Genomic DNA, 16,028 nt, shown 5'->3' with positions numbered 1-16,028 from the left:
TGCTTTCCTCCCATTTTGCACAGGCCATACCCTTCTGCTGCTGCATTCTCCTAGTCCTTACTTGCAAGGTTCTTAGAAGACAGTACTGCACACCCTGGAGTTGTTCCCACTACGGTTTAAACCGGATCTTGATCCGGTTTAAGCCACAATGGTTCCCACTTAATTAGAATCCCTGAAGCAATTTTGAAAGGGGTGGCATGGTTTTTACTCATTTAACCCATGTCAAAAAAACACGAGTAAAATGGGGTGTTTTTTGGGCTGAATCAATTTATTTGGTAATAAATCAATTCAGCCCAAGTGGGAACCAGGTGGAATTGAATCAGATTCAAATCTGCCTTGGTTCCCACTGGCAGCAGCTTTCCTGGACATACCTCCATGCTCCATCCTCAGTCCTCCATCGTCTCAGCCTGCCTCTCTCCTTCTGCCCCAGCCTGACTTTCTCCTTCTGCCCTAGCATGCCTCAGTCCTTCTGGCTTGCTTCTCTCCTTCCATCCCAGCCTCTCCTCTGCCCCCAGTATGGTCAGGAGGATGGAGGGAGACATGGCGGTCTTGAAACTGGCTAATGGGAACCATGCTGTTTGCTGATTGGTTTCAGGATTTGGTGCAGGAAGCGAATCAAGAGGTAAGTGGGAATGAGGCACCTGTTTCCACAGTGGGTAACCAGATGCCTAAGGGAAACCCACAGCAGAGGCCCATTAATAGCACACAATTTTAGCACTGTATTCCACTTTAATTATCACAGCAACTTCCTTTGGAATCCTGGGCTTTTTAGTGTGAGGATGCCCTAGAACTCTCCAATTGAGAATTCTCAATACCCCTCCCTAAAATACAAAGCAAGTATAACACCGCCTTCCTGTAGCAGTGGAATTGCATGCTCCTGTGAAGGAAGAGGCTATTCTGATGGCAGCTGTTTTGCTAGTATGATTTCCCATGCCAGACAGGTTTTTTCTGAGGAGCCAGACTGAATGGGCCAAACAGCTACTGGGCAGCAGCAGCAATAGTAGGGGTGACACTGATGGACAATTTCGCAGAGATCCAGAGCCAGAATGGCACAAAAGCTAACATTTGTTAGTACAATAAAGAAGGAGGCATTGGTAAACTACTTCACAATGTCCTTTACCATGAGGATACCATGATGATACAATCCAAAATGAAGCAAGAGATAGTGACAGACAATGAAACTCCCAGGTCTGAAGGTACTCAGTTAGCTACTAGGTAACAGCAGAGCACAAGCAGAAGTAATGTTGTGTCAAATGACACAATTCAACTCAAGCTGAAAGGGCTTTCAGTTGCTGACATGCTCATAGGTGAAATTCTAAACTGCACAGGGAATGTGAGATGTATGAATCAAGGATAGACATTGTAAAAAAATGAAGAAGAAGAAGAAGAAGAAGAAAGATATGTGATGTATAAATATTACAATACTTGGAGTGAATGAGCTAAAGGGGACAGGAATGGGACATTTTCAATCAGATAATCAAACAGTGTTTGACTCAGGAAATGAAAATCTAAAGAGAAATAGGGTGTCATTGATAGTGTGTAGAGGTGTAGCAAATGCAGTCAAGGGATATAATGCAAAGTCTGAGGAAATAATATCAATAAGATTTCAGAGAAAATTTATCACTAAATAAATAATCCAAGTTTATGCTCTAACTACAGAACAGAAAAATGAGAAATGGAAAGATTCTATGCTGAAGTCCAGGGGGAAATTGACCACACACCAAAACATACTGTGGTTCAGTCATTAAGTAGAATGGAGACTGGTTTGTCTTCCTACATTTGAACCACGTGCTGGCCACCGTTAGGATGAAGGAAATTCATGGTTTGTGGGCATTTTATCACAGTGTATTTGCACATAATGTCAATGATGGAGGAAACTGAGTCTTGGGGAATCCATGCAGCTTCCAGCAGAACAAATGCAGTTTGAGCCCTTGTTGGCATCTCTAGTCCCTAGAATATTCAGGTAGATCTGAGAAACACTCTTGTCTGAAGCTTTAGAGATTTGATGACAATCTCTATAGCATCTATATTTGATTGTGTTCTTTTAGCTGAGGGGTAGAAAAGCTTAGTCTTTCCAGATGTTTTGGACTACAGCTCCCATAATCTCTTACAATTGGTCATGTTAGCTATGGGTTCTGAGAACTTAAGTCCAACTTATCTGTGGGGACAAAAGGTTTCACATCCTTTCTGTAGACAATATTGTGCTGTACAGACCAATGACCTGACTTCCTATGCTACAGTTTATCTAAAGTGATACACATGGTATTTCCTAGTGGTGAAAGCTGGATAGTAGAGATTGCTGACAGGAAGAGAATTCAGTAATTTGAAATGTGGTATTAGAGGGCAGTTTTGTGGATACCATGGGCTTCCAAAAAGGAAAATAAATGGGTGTGACAACAAAGCAAATCACTAAAAGCCAAAATGGCCAAAGCAGTGGCTATTGTACTTTGGGCACATGATGAGCTGACATGACTCATTAGCAAAAATGAAACTGTTTGAGAAAGTTGAAAGCAGCAGGGAGAAAATGAAGACAATATTAAAGGTGGATTGTTTCAATCAAGGAAGACTTGGGTCAAATCCATCCTTACATATGAAACAGTATACAAGTTAAACAGCTAGAGTGATAAAACGCAGACTTGCCTGACCCCCTTGCTAACTGAAATCCATACTACTAGGGACGTAGCTAGGATTTTGGGAAGGGGGGGGGGTCCAGACTAAGTGCCACCATTATAATGGGGCTTGAGTGCGGTGGCGCAGCAGCACACACCATTCATTTTTCTAATGGAAGGGGGGGGGGGGTCCGGACCCCAAGAACCCCTCCCTTGGCTACGTCCCTGATACTACTTCTACACATCCTGTCCTTACAGTGGTCTATCTGAATATAGACTACACATAAGGAAAATCATATCCATTTCTTTATGAGGGATCCATAGTTTTTCATGAACTACATAATCAAAGGCTTTGTTATAATCTATAAAACACAAATTGATTTTCTTCAGATTTTTTTGTCCAGTCCCTAGTCGAACATATGCTTACAATATGATCCTTAGTGCTTCTTCATTTTCCTGAATACAGCTTGGAAATCAGACATATTTTGCTCCATATATGGTAAATCTAAAACTTGGAGCATTACTTACTTTCCTTGCATGGGAGATTAATGCAGTGGTCTGTTGGTTACTGCAATCCCTGATGTCTTCCTTCTTGGAGACTGGAATGTATGCTGAGCATTCTCAATCTGCGGGCTATTGTTTTGCTTTCCATATTTGTTCACAGATTTTAAGAAGGGATATTTAAAATTCTCAATGCCCTTCCTTTGCGTGCCGTACTGCCTCCCCTAACTGCAGGCTCCAAGATTCCATGGGACATTGCCAGGACAGTTAAAGTTGAACCATAGTGTTATAACTGTGTAGCATGAAAAGATCCATTGTCTTTCTTTCCATCAATTTAGATCAACCAGACAAAACATATGTGGGAAATTGTTTACATTCTCTCTCTCCAATAAGACTGAGGAGACAATGATGACTATGACAATGATGATAATGATGATAACGTATCTCCCCAAGGGACCCATATTGCCTTTGTAAGACCCCCTCACCCACCACTGTTTTCTCTTTTAATGTGAGACTGGACTGTGCTCAACCTTCTAAGGCTTGCCAAAATTCTATAGCTTATTTTTGTTGCTTGAGACTGACCATATGTGGCTTTGATCCCTGCTTAGTAGGTATCTTGGACATTTGCCAATTTCGGCATCTAACCTCAAGGGACTTACTTGACTTTTTCCTCACTGTCAACAGCTCAGCTTGCTTTAACACCCCACACCACACCTCCTCTTTTTGACACAACTGTGCTTGAAAGCAATAAATCTGTTTTTGCCCTGCTGTTCAGAGAGTAAAGGAATCCCTCTTTTTGAACATCTTTCTTGTAATGATTGCTTGACAAACTTCTATGTCTAGTTTAAGAACTACTCAACTCTACAGAAAGACATCATGCTGTCTAGAATAATTCAGTAAGTTGTGTTACCCTGCAGCACTGTATAATGCATATAAGTCCTTTCTGTTTAGCTTAGTGGTGTGCATGTGTATCTGAAATAATTTCTTACAACATCTTAAAATCATTGACAAACTATTGTGCCAAATACCATGATGTTTTCCAGAGACAGATCAAAATCCCAAACACTTTCACAATCCTGGTAGATGGCTGAGGGCTGAAAGCATCCAAGTCTCCTCATGCCTTTTGGTACATTAAGTTTATTTCAAAATGGAATTGTCAACTAATAAATTGCACAGCATCAAAGCAAGGAAGAGCGTTACACCAATAAACAGCCATATCATATGAAGCCCACATGGACCTGTTCAGAAGTGGTAAAAGGTTTCCACTAGTTCCCTGCGCCAAACTCTTTCAGTCATGTCTGCCTTCTTCTCCAAAAGATTCAGTCCAAATTTTGTGTGTGTGTGTGGGGGGGGGGGGGGGTGTTGCACTGAAAATAGTAATTTATATTTTTGGATTAATATCCCAGTTTAATTTTTCCCACATTCATTTTTATTAAATATTATATTCTCTTCATCTTTTTAAAGAACTTTTCAAATGTTGATAAGTGTTTATCAAAACACGAACAAAACAAACATTTTTACCCACCTGCAATGGCCAGATTCAGTAAGTAAAGGTATTGTGAGCTGCCTTTTTGGGAGAAAGGTGATGTAGAAATTAAACAAACAAACAAACAAACAAAATTCATTTCAATGAGAACACTGTGTTGCAGTGCATGCCTGCCATGTAGTTGTTACAGATGAAGCCAATGAACCTGTCAGAAACAAGGTCGCAACATCTATCTATCTATTTATCTATCTAGAGCAAATATGGGTCTACGCTGATGGGTTCAAAGCCCTCTGACTGGATAGGCAATATGGTTTTTCCCATTTTGCATGTTTCTAAATCTCTCTGTCTCTCTGTCCAGTTGGTACTCTCTGTCCAACATAAGAAAAATGAGCAGATTTTGATAATGAACTTCTCATCACTTTCTAACCCAGAACATGCTCTTGTCCACCCGGATGTAATGTTCACATCTTCTTGTTAGTGACATAAATTTCTCTCTTTATTCTTCCTGTCCCTGAAGGGGCTTCTGAAATTTTATTACTCTTCTTGCTCCTCTGTGGAGAGTGAGATATTTCAACTTAGCCACCCCTCACAGAAAAGTGAACCATTCCAGACAAATTCCCAAAGAATGAGTGCTATGAAACATTCAGCTTGCTACCTCTCCCTCTCTTTGCAATTAGTGGTGCGAACTATAAAATGCTGTTCACAATGTCTAACAAGGAAGGAAAAACTGTGTTTATCTGTACAATGGAATCCCCTTTCCCCTTCCCCTCCTGCAGCCCAATGGAGTAATTCAAATTGTCTTGATTTGGACTAACACAATTAAAATGAAGATTATCAAGTTATCTAGGTGATCCTACTGTAGTTGTGTACACTTTTGTACAATATCAGGTGCATGTGAAACACACATGTATACATATACTTTTATGATATGAAGCTATAATAGATCTTTTGGTGATGACTGGAGAGCACCATCTAACACTCAGGTGTCTTTCCCTTTCACAACTAACAAGGAAGGGTGGCCTGGTGCTTATCTTTATTCCTCCCTCTGCCCCATTCCTTCTGTAGCCAAGTGAAGTAATTAAAATTGCCTTGACATCACTCACACAATTAAAATGAATGGCTAAAGGCATTGTTACTTTTATTACTTAAGCAAAAAAAAGTCCTGAACACTTAATTTCTCACTGAAATATCCACCTCTTTTGCAAATTAATCTGTAAATTATCATACCTCCATTGAGCAGGTGCCAAATTTCAGAGCTTATAAATACTTGAGCTGAGAATCAAGAAACCCCCAAATCCTGTAGGTTTAACGAACAGCAATGAGCTTTCACTGCATCCCTACTTCTTGTTGTTTGGTTATAACAAGATTCTATTCTTTCCCAAATATTTCATGATTCTGCAAAAACATGTTTGCAATGCCAGTCAATTGACTACTGAGATATGATCACATGGACAATCAATTGACCATCTGTTATTGTCAAATAGATACCATGATTATCAACAATGGTATATAGGAAATTGTTACCAATGTGGTTGTTAAAGAGAGATTTGACACTGAGAATAGTAGCCTGCCTGTTCCAGAGAAAGGAGAAACCACGTCAGTGAACTGCGAACATGGTAGTACAGTGAGACTTTCTCTTACGCAGTGGATCTAGAACCCCTGCATAAGTGGAATTCCGCATATGTTCGCGCCCCATTGCAAACAATGGGGCGCATACACGAGGCATGCACACTATTTGTTTAATTGTTGCACAGCTTCAGCTTGAAGCTGCATAAAGTGCACCCATCTATGGCGTGGGCATACATGTAATGTAAACTCCTCAATGTGATATTTGCAATAAAAAAATGGGAGTCAGGATCACTTTCAATAGTTAATCTTTAGTTAATCCTTCCAGCCACATTGTTTCCACATTTAATCAGAAGAATTATCTGAACCATATGATGTCCCACATGATCCATACTGTGCAACATCTACATGAAGCCACTATGAGAGGCCATTTGAAGTTTTGAAGAAAGATGTTCCCAATATGCAGATGACATCCAACTTTGTTGCTTTTTGTCACCCAACACCAAGGAAGCTGTTCAGGCCTTTAAATGCTATCCGATTTCAGGAATAGGCTGGATTAGGTTGAACGAACTAAAATTAAACCCTGATTCATATTTTTGGTCTTTGATGGCATCAATAAAGACTAACTGAACTCTGACAAGATGAAAGTGCTGCTGATCACTAGAGAAAGCCTCCTAGTGGGCATGCCCAGTGTTCCTGGCAGCAAGGAAAGTGGATGGATGGATGGATGGATGGATGGATGGATGGACAGGATGGAGGAAGGGAAGTAGGCCAGCCATTTGGTGTAGCAGATGATGATGGAATGGGGCAGGTCTCTGGAGAAATCTCAGAGGTGCAAGCAAGATTCAGAAAAGGAAGAGGCACATCACAAATATACAGTTGCCCCTTCATTTTCATGGGGGATCTGTTCCAGACCACCACCCCCTGCGAAAATGGAAAATCACCAATATTCAAGCCCCATTGGCTTGAATGGCGGCCTGCGCCTGTAAACACGCCACCATTTTGTCCTCCATGTTCCTCAAAGGTCCTCCATTCTGAGTAGAATTAAGAAGCCTGGATTTATATTTCTATGGACAGTTTTGAGCTTTTATTGGATGAATGCCCTCCATTTTCCTTCAAGGCCTCCATTCTGAGCAGAACCATGAAGCCTCAATTTTAAATTTCTATGAGTATTTTGAGCTTTAACTTAATCAATGTCCTCCATCTTCCTCAAAGGGAAGCCATTCTGAGCAGGGCTTGGATTTATATTTCTAGGAGTGGTTTGGAGCTTTTTTCATTGGGTCAATGTGCACCATTTTTCTTGTGACGGTCTCCATTTTGAAAAGGACTAAGAACATTTGGGTGGGTCATGTCTTCCATTTTGAACAGGGCTAAGAAGTCTGGATTTATATTTCTATGAATGTTTTAAAGCACTTTATTGGATCAATTCCTCAATTTTTTCTTGGGACTTCCTCCATTTTGAGCAGGACTAAGAACTCTTGGGTCATGCTCTCCACTTTGAGCAGGGCTAAGAAGCCTGGATTGATATTTCTGTGAATGGCTTTGAGTGTTTTTATTAGATCAATGTCCTCCATTTTTCTAGGGGCATCCTCCATCTTGAGCAGGGCTAAGAACTCTTGGGTCAGTGTCCTCCATTTTGAGAAGCCTGGATTTTGTATTTCTATGAGTATTTTGAGCTCCCCCCCCCCCCATTATTATTGGGTCAATATCCTCCATTTTTCTTGGGTCATGTCCTTCATTTTGAACAGAAAGAAGAAGCCTGGGCTTTATAGTTCTATGAGTGGTTTTGAGATTATTATTATGATGATGATGATGATTGGGTGAACGTCCTCCATTTCTCCTTGGGCCATGCCTGCCCTCCACACTTTGAGCAGCAGCAGCAGCAGGGCTGAGAGGCCTGGGTTATATATCTCTATGAATGGTTTTGAGTGTCTTTATTGGGTCCATGTCCTCCATTTTGAACAGGGCTAAGAAGCCTGGGTTGTTGTGTAGTTGAGCTTGTCTTCTTCCTTGGGGCCATCATGGCCTCCATGTTCTTCTTCTTATCCCCCTGGAAGGCCCTCCTCCTCCTCCTCCTCCTCCTCCTCGGCCTGTGAGAGGCGGAGGCAGGAGGAGGGAGCCGAGGAGGCCCTTCCCATCCCCGCCCTCGCGTGGAAAGGAGGCCGGGCGAGGCGCTGCAGGGCCGGGGAGGCCAGCTCATGGCCATGCTCATGGCTCGGGGTGGGAGGAGGAAGAGGAGGAGGAGGAGCGGGTGACCCTCCTCCGCCATGGGCCCCGTCCCCTCGGCGCTGAAGCACTGCCTCAGCTCCCAGCATCTCCTCCTCCTCAAGGAGCAGCTCCTGGGGACCAGCGAGGAGGAGCAGCAGCAGCAGGAGGAAGCCCAGCCCCAGGCCACCCCCAGGCCCCGGGCCCAGGTAGGCAGGCAGGCAGGCAGGCAGGCCCCTTCTGGGACATGGCCTCCCTTCCAGCCTTCTCTTCACAGGATCCTCAAATGTCTCCCACTCAGAAGCCTAGGTTGACATGTAGACTTTGTGACCAGGCGTCCTCCTTTTCCAGGACCTGTGCTCCATTCCATTCTTCTCTGCTCAGGAGGGATCCCCAAATGTCTTCCATAAGAACCTTGGATTGACATTTAGACCTTTGTGACCAGGCATGTCCTCCTTTGCAGGACTTGTCCTCCATTTCATTCTTCTCTCCACAGGAGAGATTCCCCAATACTCCTCCACTCAGAAGCCTAGAATGGCATTTAGACCTTGTGACCAGGCGTCCTCCTTTTCCAGGACCTGTCCTTCATTACATTCTTCTCCCCACAGGAGGGATCTCCAAATGGCCCTCCATTTGCAGCAGGACTAAGGAAGATGAATTGACATGTAGACTTTGTGACTAGGCGTCCTCCTTTTCCAGGGCCTGTCCTCCATTTCAGCCTTCCCTTAAGAAGGGATTCCCAAATGACCCTCCACTAAGAAGCCTAGATTGACATTTTAGACTTTGTGACCAGACGTCCTCCTTTCCCAGAACATGTCCTCCATTCCATGCTTCTCTCCACAGGAGGGATTCCCAAATGGACATCCACTAAGAAGCCTGGATTGACATGTAGACTTTGTGACCAGGCATCCTCCTTTTCCAGGACATGTCCTCCATCCATTCTTCTCTCCACAGGAGGCAGTCCCAAATGTCCTCCACTTAGAAGCCCTCATAAAAACATATAAATTCATGCTTCTTAGTCATGCTCAAAATGGAGGACATTTTGGAATTCCTCCTGGACAGAAGGTTGAAATGAAGGACAGGTCCTGGAAAAGGAGGATGTCTAGTCACCCTGCATTTATATGAGTGTTTTTAAGTTTTATGTAGTAATGTCCTACATTTTTTCTTGAAGACCCTACATTTTGTGGTGGCTTGTCCTCCTTTGCAGTTCGGACATCTGGCCACCCTGGCCATGGTGGACCCTTTTGTCAGTGTGGGTGCCATTGCCAGCTCAACCTGGTGCCAACATATTTGGGGCACCTCTTGGCAGGTAGGGAGATGTGGGGATGCTTAGGAGAAGAAGGAAGAGAGCACTCTTCTTGGCATCTTTCAGGCCTCTCTTTCCTGGAAGCAGCCTTGAGTGCCCACTTTTTGCTCTCCAGCCAGAAGAGACACTTCTCTTGTGTGTGTTCTGTGCCTTCAAATCATTTCTAACTTATGCCAACCCTAAGGGTTTTCTTGGCAAGTTTCTTCAGAGGGGGTTTGCCATTGCCATCGTCTGAGGTTGAGAGTGCGTGACTTACCCAAGGTCACCCAGTGTTTTCCGTCGCCGATCCAGGAATCAAACCCTGGTCTCCAGAGGCATAGTCCAACACTTATACCAGCATGCCATGCTGGCTCTCATGGATTAGCTAAAACATTACTCCAGTACCTTGGATAGCTCCTGTAAAGTCCTGCATTGCCGTGGGTTGGACTGGATCGCCCTTGGGGTCTTTTCCAGGAGTCTATGGCCCCATACAGACTGCCAAAATAAAACTGCTTCGGGTCATTTTGTAGGTATGCTGTTTAAATGATGCATGTGTCCTAAGAGTCTGGAAGATGCGCCAAAGTTGTGCTCCAGTCCTTAGGACTGGATCATGGCTTTGGTGCGGCTTCTGGACTCTTAGGATGCATGTAACATTTAAACAGCATACCTCCAAAGTGATCCGAAGCAGCTTTATTTTGGCCTATCTGTATGGGGCCTATGATTCTGTGACTAAAAATCAAAATGATGCACTGCCTAGATGACATCAGATCCTCCTGTCACCACTGGGGCTGGATCTACAAGTACTCTTTTGCTGTCCACAGAAAGCGCTAGCAAGCTGTTTGTTAGCAACCCTGGCATGGGGGAAGCAGGGTCGGGGGGGGGGGAGATGTTTATACTCATTGATAGGATCATAGGATTTTGGAAGGGGCCTCTTGGGCCACTGAGACCAACCCTTTGCTCAATGCAGGATTTCCAGCTAGTCTAGCATTCCTAACAGGTAGCTGTCCAGCATCCAAAGAAGGAGACCCCACCACCTCTCTAGGCAATTGAGTCAATTGCCAAACTGCGCTTACTGTCAAGAAGTTCCTTCTAATATTTAATCAAACTCTATTCTCGTGTAACTTCAGACCATTATTCCTGGCCCTACTGTCTAAGGAAGCAGAGATCAGAACTGCCCCCTCCTCTCTCTAACAGCCCTTGAGGTATTTAAAGAGTGCAATCATGTCACCCCTCAGTTGTCTCTTCACCAAGCTGAACATTTCCTTCAGCCTTTTGTCACATGCTTGTTCTCCATACCTCTTATATGAAATGAAATGAAATGAAGTTTTATTTATATACCACCGTTCCTATGATCATGGCGGTTTACAGCAAAATAAGATACAATACAATACAGATTACAAGCAGCATAAAAACCATATACTACAATACAACAATAAATCCATCCTATTCAATCAAATAATAAAACAATCTAAAAATACATTAAATAGTATACAGCAGTGAGAAAAAAGACAGGACATGTCCCAACCTAATAAGAAAAAAGTAACTAAGCCCCTCTCTATCTCCCTCCCTCTAGAGAGTCCCCAACAGCGGGACCAGGCAACAGTCCTTGGCACTCCGCCCTGGTGGTATAGGCAGCGGACAGAGTCCCCTGGGCCGCTCCTGCCCAGATGGAAAAAGGGCGACGGCGGCGTCCTCTTCGGGGGGAGCTGGCGGGCCAGTTTTTGTAGGGGCCGCTCCCACCGGCCCCGCCCCCCGGAAAAACGCCGCGGCGGCGGCGGACAAAGTCCTCTGGGCCGCCCAGCCCGGATGGAAAGGGGCGGCGGCGGCGGCGTCCTCTTCAGGGGGAGCCAGCGGGCCGGCTTTTGTAGGGGCCGCTCCCACCGCCCTTCTCTGAACTTGATCCAACTTTCCTATATTCTTCTTAAAATGAGGTGCCCAGAACTGAATGCAGTACTCTAGAGGAGGCCGACCAGCATAGAATACAGTAGGACTATTACTTCCCTCAATTTGGAACTAATGCTTCTATTAATGAAAGCTAAAATTGCATTTGTTTTCTTTGCTGCAGCATCACACTACTGGTTCAGGTGCAGTTTATGGTCTATAATCCCAAGGTCTTTTTTCACATGTAGATGAGCCATGTATCTCCCACCCCACCCCACCCATTCTATACTTGTGCTTTTGTTTTTGTGGTCTAAATATAGCATTTTGCATTTGTACTATTGAATTTCATTTTATTAATATCTCCCCAATTTCTGGTTTATCTAGGTGCTTTTGGATTCTATTCCTGTCTTCCAATGTGTTAGACACCCCTCCCAGTTTTGTATCATTTTCAAACTTGATACTGATTTCCTCCACCTCATCATCTAACTCACTGATTGAAATGTAGAATGGCCCTAACGCAGGACTTTGGGAGATTCCACATGAGACCACTCTTTCCCTCTGGATCAGGGGTTGGCTGACCCTCCAGGTTGTGTTGGACTTTGGCTCCTGCCATTCCCCTAGGCAGCGTAGCTAGTGATGAGGGATGATGGAAACTGCATTCTGACCTTTCCTGGAGGACTGCACTTTGCCCATTCCTATTTAGGATAGTGCTATCTGCTCTTTACCACGGTTGCTCCTTGAATCCATCTGACTGCTTGCCAGCTCCCTATGGGATGCAAGAAGGACTAGGTCCAGCCCAGTGGTAATGGTGGCTCTGATGTCAGCGAGGCACTGAATCTGCTCTGAATTTTAGTCAGATCTCTGAACTAACTTTTAAAATAAAATTCAGGGCAGATTTATTATTATTATTATTATTATTATTATTATATTTCATCACCATCCTGGCACCATCTGTTGTGCACAGCTGCACAGGGGAAGTGGGCTCACTGTGGAGGCTGCTCCTTTGAGCATCATTGCTCCCTCTCATCCATACGTTTGAACAGCACTGGAAGCAGAGAGGGAATTACTGCTGCCCCTAATGAATCTCTTCATCATCTGACCTCTCTGGGGTCAGAACATTTGGCCTTCCAACTGTTCCTGGACTTCCAATGCTCAGAAGCCCCACAGCCAGTGTGCAAAATAGTCAGGGATCGTGGGAGTTGTAACCCAAAATATCTGGAAGGCAAAAGCTTCCTCACCTCCGCCTTAGACAGTGTAGCAACTAGTTAAGCCTACTAGGGCATATTCTCAGTTAATCCATGCTGGACCAGATTCTGGTGGCCACACTTTCTGGTTAAATGGGGTCGAGAGAGAATAGTCATACATTTCCGCATCCCCTTTAACTTTTCTCTTGCCCTTTCCCAGCGCTGCTTACCAGCAGTGATGGGCCACTTGCTCTACTCCTCTGGTCTGTTCTTTTCATGCTTTCTCTCAACATGGCAGCTTCTTGTTGCCAGGATAGAGTGAGTGGTTCCTTCAGATCCAGCTCATTTCCAGTGCCAGTTTAGGCAGAGTGAGATGAATGCCCTTGGCAATTGGTTTTTTTGGTGTCATGAAAAGGCAGCAGTTGGTTATTTGTGCAAGAGACAGATGCTGGTTTGTCTGTTACAATAACTTGGCCAGCTTTCACTACCTGTGACAATGCAGGGGTAGGTGGGTTAAGCCACCTCAGACAACAAAATAGACTGATCTGGCCCTTGTTCATTTCTCACCTGCTCTTTTGCCACCACATTTGTATGTAGTGCAAAGACTGAGGTTTGGATCCTGCAAGGCTGTCTTCACTGCTGTCTCAGGGAGAGAGCAATGGTAGCCAGTGGCTTCCATGTTATTTATTGTTATTTATTTATTTATTTCATTTTTTATACTGGTTTCCTCCCAGAAAGGGACCCAAAGCAGCTCACAAGATAAAAACATTTAAAACCTGAAAAATTAAAATCATCCATTTAAAACAGTATAAAACAATATAAAATTAACTTAAAACATATAAAAGTTAAAATGATAATGGGACAATGAACTCTTGGCTTCCAAATTTTAAATTCAAACTTTAAAGAAGCTATTCTCCAAATAGGTTCAGCACCTTGGATAGCTCCTTTAGAGTCTGGACTAAGAGTTAGAATAGATGCACTGAGATTCATCAAGATGACTATACTGAGGCTGCTGTGTTTTGAGACAATATGACTCACCAGAAAAGATAATAATGCCTCAATAAGTGAGTCCTGCACTATTGAGAGAGAGAGAGAGAGAGAGAGAGAGAGAGAGAGAGAAGTGCAGTGGAAATGGCATGGATTTGGGGCACTGTGGTAGGAAAGGTGAGGAATGTAGGAAAGGGCCCAGACAGAACCCTTGAACAAAGCAAAAGAGGAAAAGATGTCTGTATCTCTAATGCTTGTGAAATGCAAGGATTTTCAGCAGGAGCAGCTTTTCTCATCTATATAAGAACCAAGGAAGTTTCCTCCTGGTGAATTTTGGTCCATCAAGACCAGTGCTGTCAGCTTTAATGGGTAGAGGGTTTCAGGCAGAATTTTTACCATAGCCTTACTTGGAAATACTTGGTGTTCTCTGTTGGTCTCCCACACAAGTATTAACCCAGTTTGGCTCCTGGGATCAGATGCGTTCACAGTGGTTTGGTTTTGGCAAACTAAATCTGGACATTTGGTCTTCCTTTTAATACATTGTGAGCACAGAGAGAGAAGGTAGGGGGAAATGAGACCTTCTTTTGAGACCCTCCAGACATAAGTTTCATTTGATGTCATTGCCTTCTTCCTCGTCTTCTAGCTTCACATGATGCTTATGCTAAGAGAGAATGAGTGAGGGTGTAAATATGTGAGCATCGCCATCTGTGAAAGACAGGATGGTTTTATTGCAAGTACCATAGGTGTCAGTGGCATATGCCCCTCTTGTACTCTTCTTCCTATATGTTCGCCAGTTGGTCCCGTTTTGTTTTTGTTTCTTTCTGTTCTAAAAAACAAACCTAATGAGAAATACTTCTCCATGGTTCAGTTCATCAATTACTTGTACAGGTTGGAAATACCACACACAAATGATAATACACTATTATGTGTGAGAGCTGTGCAACAAGGACTGTTCCTTAAAGCAGGAGAAAATAAAATGTATCCTTTGAGTTGTGTGTGAAATCAAAGTATTTAATAACTCATTAGTAAATATGGCTCGCCATAGCAGTATCTTTGCTGGTGGTAGGATTGAGTGCTCCTGTGATGCAATAGGCTTTTTGATGGCAGCAGTGCTGCTGCTAGGGGCTGTCATTCATGTCAGACATTTTTACTATGAAAACCCTATGATGAGACACTCCAAAAAGAAACAAGTGACAGTGCTAGAAGATGAGACTCCCAGGTCAGAAGACATTCAACGAATTACTGGAGAAGAGCAGAGGGCAAGTAACTGTAGCACTGTGAGTAATGACACAACTGGGCCCATGCTGAAACCAAGCTAACATACTTAAGAGGCGAAAGGAGAGTTTGAAGTTGCACAGCATGGAAAGTGAGAAGCTTGAATCAGGGGAGCTAGACATAGTAAAACAGGACATAGAATGTATAAACATTGTGTAACATAATGTATAAACTTTACTTGAGGTAAAAGAATTAAAGTGGGCAGGAATGGGACATTTTGAGTCAGATGATTACACAGTGTTTGACTAAGAAAATGAAAATCTGAAGAGAAATGAGGTAGTATTAATAGTGATTAGAAATGTAGCAAAAGCAATGAAAGGGTATCTTGCAAAGTCTGACCAAATAATATCAATAAGACTTCAGGGAAAACCCATCCCTATAACCATAGTCCAAGTTTATGCTCCAATTACAGAAGCAGAAGCAGAAGAAGAAGCAATGGAAAGATTCTATGATGGCATCCAGGAGGAAAATTGACCACACAACAAAACATACATTGACTTAATCATTAATCAGGATGGAGGCTGCAGACAAAAAATTAGAAGAAGACTAGGACTTGGAAGGTTACCTATAAAGGGACCAGACAAGATCTTGAAGTGTAAAAATATATCATTGAATAATAAATTTAGGATTATCCATGCCATTGTATTCCTCATTTTTATGTATGATTGTGAAAGCTGGACAATGAAAAAGCTTACAGGAAGAAAATCGATTCATCTGAAATGGGGTGTTGGAGAAAAGTTCTATAGATCTGTGGATTGCTAAAAATACAAATAAATGGGTCTAAGCCTGAACCCTCCCTAGAAGCCAAGATGGCTAAACTGAGGTTGTCATACTTTGGCCATGTCATGAGAAAACATGACTCACTAGAAAGGACAATAATGCTTAATCAACAAACAAACAAACAAGGTTCATATACTGCTTCAAACCGCCTAAGCAGTGTCTAAGTGGTTTACAACTGTAAGCTAATTGCCCCCAACAATCTGGGTACTCATTTTAGCGACCTCGGAAGGATGCAAGCCTGAGTCAAGCTTTAGTTTCTGCCAACGTAG

At 43.2% G+C, this 16,028-nt stretch overlaps 1 protein-coding gene across 1 annotated transcript in view; it reads left to right on the top strand.

Annotated features, from left to right (window-relative positions):
• The first annotated feature begins 8,397 nt into the window (after positions 1-8,397).
• HMGCLL1 (3-hydroxy-3-methylglutaryl-CoA lyase like 1) overlaps positions 8,398-16,028 on the top strand; it is an 85,443-nt gene continuing 77,812 nt past the window's right edge. Inside the window, exon 1 of the mRNA XM_089531139.1 lies at positions 8,398-8,576. Coding sequence (XP_089387265.1) covers positions 8,430-8,576 — 147 coding nt within the window. The 5' untranslated portion in view covers positions 8,398-8,429. The remainder of the gene's footprint in view (positions 8,577-16,028) is intronic.

The sequence above is a fragment of the Sceloporus occidentalis genome, unplaced genomic scaffold, assembly GCF_023333645.1.
Source record: "Sceloporus occidentalis isolate IW3139 unplaced genomic scaffold, rSceOcc1.0.p SCAF_6, whole genome shotgun sequence".
Taxonomy (NCBI): Eukaryota; Metazoa; Chordata; class Lepidosauria; order Squamata; family Phrynosomatidae; genus Sceloporus; species Sceloporus occidentalis.
This window is presented reverse-complemented; position numbering and strand designations above follow the sequence as displayed.